This window comes from Volvox carteri (assembly GCF_000143455.1).
Source record: "Volvox carteri f. nagariensis unplaced genomic scaffold VOLCAscaffold_67, whole genome shotgun sequence".
NCBI lineage: Eukaryota > Viridiplantae > Chlorophyta > Chlorophyceae > Chlamydomonadales > Volvocaceae > Volvox > Volvox carteri.
Window position 1 is genome coordinate 220,885 of NW_003307610.1, and position 4,945 is coordinate 225,829.

At 52.0% G+C, this 4,945-nt stretch overlaps 1 protein-coding gene across 1 annotated transcript; it reads left to right on the forward strand.

Moving 5' to 3' along the window:
- Window positions 1-506: 506 nt before the first annotated feature.
- Window positions 507-4,520, forward strand: VOLCADRAFT_107476 (uncharacterized protein; the record flags this gene model as incomplete). The annotated part of the gene is made up of 5 exons (XM_002956909.1): window positions 507-897; window positions 1,864-2,005; window positions 2,876-3,122; window positions 3,317-3,839; window positions 4,416-4,520. Exons 1-5 carry the CDS (start codon window positions 574-576, stop codon window positions 4,518-4,520), a joined length of 1,341 nt encoding a protein of 446 aa, XP_002956955.1. The 5' UTR covers window positions 507-573.
- Between the last annotated feature and the right edge of the window lie 425 nt (window positions 4,521-4,945).

Consider the following 4,945-nt stretch of genomic DNA (forward strand, 5'->3'; position numbering starts at 1 on the left):
CAAAGGAGATAATTCAGATAAATCGGAGCGCAAAGATACCTTTCCAGGGTAAGATAAATTTACATATCGGGTGCCGGCGGACCGGGCGCCGTACACGCTCGTCCAGCTGGGCGACCTAAGTGGGACGCCCGCAGGGACGCGACCTTTTCGACCTGGCAACTCGCAGATTTTGGTCGGCTCGCGCGACATTTCATTAGAGGACCTTTGTATGGAACTTTTTCAGGTCGCTCGAGCGTCGCAGGAGCAGTGGCGACGCACTTTGTGGAGTGATGCACGTCCATGGAGTCCAGGAATTAACTTTGCGCGAGCAGCCACTCTGTATGGCCAAGTAGCAATCCAATTTCCATTCTTCGTAAAGAATCGGGAGAGTAACCCTACAGGAGCGTCCATATAATAATAGGACAAGGGGCTCCGCTCGTCAAAGTAGACTTTGACGTGGTGGCGTTAGTAGAACCAAAACTAACTCCAGAAAAGCTTTACGAAATTCATCAAGAATACGGTGAACCCAAAGATAAGAACAAGCGGAACCTTGCGGAACCGAACGCAATCGATCAACGCAGCGATCGATCACTCATGAAAACACCAAGAGATGCAATGGAGGCTCACTCTAGCATCCAGGATTCCAATGACAAAGAGGTTCGGCAGGTCAACTCGTCGGGTCAAGTCAAGTCGCATGTCGCACGAACTGCATTTTCCACAGGACAACGTATTACAAGTGACCGATTATCTCCGACACTGTCACGTGCGCCGCACGGTGGTGGCCTGGTGGGGCTGCGGGACCTCCGCGGGACCCCCGCGGTGGGTGGTGGGGGAGCCACCCTGCGGCAGCATCACTCCTGGGCCTGCCCCGTGGCCCTGGGCACGCTGGGCCAAATTCAATTGCAGATGGTTGCTCGGGTGAGCCGAGCAAAGCTCTGGCTGATGCAAGCACCANCCCCTTGGAGGGCTGTGTGTAGGTTGTGGTAGTGTGTCCTGAGGTGCCTGTGTAGGCGACTTTCCCCGAGTCCTGCTTTATAATTTTCTGGTGCAGTTGTGATGCGTCGCTGTTGCCCCCGGTTTGGTAGTGGTGTCCCGCTGGGTGTCTCTGCATTTTTGGGTGTTCTGCTGGCGGGCTGTAGCTACTGTTCACTTTCGGGCATTGTGATGCGGGGATGCATTGCACCGACCTTGCACGGGGTCCACTGTAACCTTCATTCATTCAGTGTATGTGAAGAAGTGCATGAATTCTCGGTCTTAGAGGGCATTGCGTTATGTGTGTAGTGTAGGGTGTGCAGGATTTCACACGCAGCACACGTCGCGCGCCTGCCAGGGATTCACACGGCAGCCCCGGCCCATCATCAGATCACACGCAGGACAAGTCGCGCGCCTGCCAGGGATTCACACGGCAGCCCCGGCCCATCATCAGATCACACGCAGCACAAGTCGCGCGCCTGCCAGGGATTCACACGGCAGCCCCGGCCCATCATCAGATCACACGCAGCACAAGTCGCGCGCCTGCCAGGGATTCACACGGCAGCCCCGGCCCATCATCAGATCACACCCAGCGCAAGTCGCGCGCCTGCCAGGGATTCACACGGCAGCCCCGGCCCATCATGAGCCTATGACAGCTGCCACCACGTCAAGGCGATTTGCTTTGTGTGCTCGTGAGGCAGGGAGCTCTGTCCAGCTGCCGCTGCTTCTGATGGGGTGTTACACTGTGGGCGGCTCGTCCCGAGAGAGGACAAGCACCGGGGGCTATGACCGGGCCGAAACACAGGGGCGGGCGGGCGCGTGGCTCTACGTCCGTCTGTTCCACCGCGCTCGCCTCACCCCCTCATTCACGCCAACCGGGGCGCTGTCCCAGCCCCTGGCTAGGCAACACAGCGGACACAGAAGACTGCGAACCGAACTAAGCGAGAGCCGCGTGAGAGGCGCCACACTTCTGCCTTCTGTGATTGCGCTAAACATGTACCCGTTTGGTACCTGCTGAGGCTTTGCTGCTTGACCATCCACGCTCTTCTCGCACGTGGGTTTGTGACCTTCACAGCTGCTCCTCTATCTGTTACCGCAATCGTGCTCGCTGCCATCGGAGCGGTTACCTTTCGCTAGTACCCATACTTGCGTGAAACACTCTTATATCGACCGAGTCTAATACAATGACCAGCAGTGAATTTGACAAAGTGTCCTGCTCTCATCCAAAGTCAGACCTGTGCCTACATGCGAACGTAAAGGCACAATTCTTTGTCAATATGTTCTTCGTTAAACGTCTTACTTATAACACTCGTAGAAATTGCGAATACTTGAGTTTTTGGTGCTTATGTGAGCTCGAATGGGCTGGGGACCGGAAGGCACATAAATTAGGTCCCTCGCCGGTCCCACGGTCGTACATTTCGGGTCCCCTGGCCCTAGATATGCCCTACATATCCTGGGTGAACAGCATCAGCCCCACTTTCTCTAATTGCTGTAATAATGTTTTTTTATTGATAGGCAAGGATCTTCTGCAGCTGGATATATTTCTCTCCAATACTCTCCATAGCAAAGTTTATACTCCTCTGTGCCAAGCCCATCGCCCATTCCTTATCTGCCTCTTTAATATCAGGACGGGGATTTGCCATAGATTTTTTTCTTGGAGTATTTTACTAACCTCCGAAAAATTCTATAAATATATCTGTTTTTAGCGTCTCCTCGTACAGCATAAACCTGAGCTCGTGTGTTTGCCCTCTCCCCGTGAATATGTCTAACCTTTTCTATCATTTCTTATCCTAAACTGGCGTTTATACACTTGGGATAAGTAGACCTTTATGGAAAAGTACTGTCCCAGATAAACTTAATGAGCTGCGAGCAGCTATTGATTCATAATTTCCCACCCGTTTCCCACGTCAAACACTTCCCACAGAGTTCAACGGTGTATCCCGGGCGCAATCGACAAACAAAACGCACGTCCTTCTGAACGGGAACGTGGACAAGGACAACGAACTCCTAGATGCTTGCATGCCGGAGAGCTACAACGTGCAGGCGGCATTCAACACAGCGCAGGCAACAAATCACAGCAACCTTGCAGACGGCACATATACAGGCTCCGTCGTCATCATCCAAGACATCATCAATCGCATTCAAGCCCTGGAAGACATCCTGTTCTACAGGTACTTATACTTGACACATGTGGTCATGGACTCGTCTGTCCCTTGAATAAATACTGCCACGCCAAGTAAATATCAAATCTGCACATCCCGATTTTTCTTAGCAAATTCCAACACCCAGCCGCTCACTCAATAATTCTTACTATTGATCACGTTTGAAACTGCACCCATTTCGGCTATTACCCCAATTCCTTCAGGTGCACCGACAACACCTGCGGGGGCGCAATCCTCAACAACATCTGCAACCTTTGCAACAAGCGACCAGATGCACAAATTCACGACTTGCAGCCTCATTTGGCTTGCCTTATCTTGGGCAACAACAACTACGAGGTCACCATTCGCTCTTACGAAGTTGCATCAAATCTGTGGGGCAAATTACGGCACGGGAACAACGGCAATCATGACTTCTATCGCGCCCTGCTTGACGCCAACGGCTTAGAACGAGTCTTGGGTCGCATGAGGCAGGCAGTACAACATGACTCATCAACATGGGCAACATCCTTCAGTACAGCGCGGCAGCGGATCCATTGGCCGTTTCCATGCTCGGAACGGGCCAAGATTCCGCCCCGACGCCAAACGAATTGGCCACGCACACCCCTGTGGCAACAGCAACGACCGCCGTCACCGTCGTCACACCCACCGCAACACAACAAATTACTGGACGCCGCCGACACAACGCAACGACAGGCGGCAAGGATGGCTTCAACAAATAACTCTCTGGTGCCTGACTACCGTGGATGTTCTTTTGACGGGTCCAACGGGATGCGCCGCCCTGGTTTTTCATCGCACCCGCGGCAATCAGTGGATTTGCTTTACCTTGCGTCAAGGAGCGTTCAGGAAACCACATCACAATTGTGGATACTGCCATGTGGTCTGGAATTATTGCCTCGGTTGTGTGTGGTCCGGATAAATAGTGATCGCCGACCTTCTCTCGACCTTCTCAGTCTCGGCCATTGTAGTGTGGCAAATCTCTCCCGTAGTCGTCGGGTCCATGGGTGCCCGAACGGCACAGTGTGACGTACATGAACTTCCCATACCTCGGTTTTATGATTGTGTAAGTGAACCACCTGTCTTATGACAATCCCCGATGGCGTTTCTTGTTTAATCATAATTTGGGAGTTACAGGTATCAGACCACGCGACTATGCTAGGCAGGCCAAGTAAGTAGAGATAGCCTGTTCCGGGAGTAGTGTTACCAGTCATTCTTGGTGGCGCCTCCCGCGTGGCTCTAACTTAATTCGATTCGGAATATTTTCGCATCAGTGTTGTGTTAACACGGGCTGTAATTTCATCACAGCTGGCGTGGAACGGCTCAAGCCACAAACCAGCCGCTGCGCTATTTTTTACGGCAGAGTCACACTCGGTACTCGTCCTTTATGAATATGTGCCGCAAACGGTGTAACAGACCATCAACCAATTGCTATTCCTTTACCTTATATTTATGACAACAACCCAGGCGCTCACAGCCATAAACACGTGTCAAATACGACTGCATGTTGCCCAACCTGGCTCTTCATCCTAGATTTTATATTACAGCAAAAAAGTGACCATGTGTGAAAGAAGTGTATTGGCTTCTGACTCAAAAGCCGCAGCACGTCTAGCGTGTCCGCTAGGGTAGCCAGCAGCCGACGATTTGGGATAACAGGCATTTCTTGTTAGAATGTCCAACCCTTGTTTCAGCGCGACACACCAATTACATCCTTGATGCCCCGTCATTTCATACACTTCTGACATGCAAGTGAGCGATTACCTCGGCCGCGGTAATTTATGTAAAACTGTATCGTTCAGGACTTCTGAAAATAGCACCCTGTATTCCTCTCAACCATT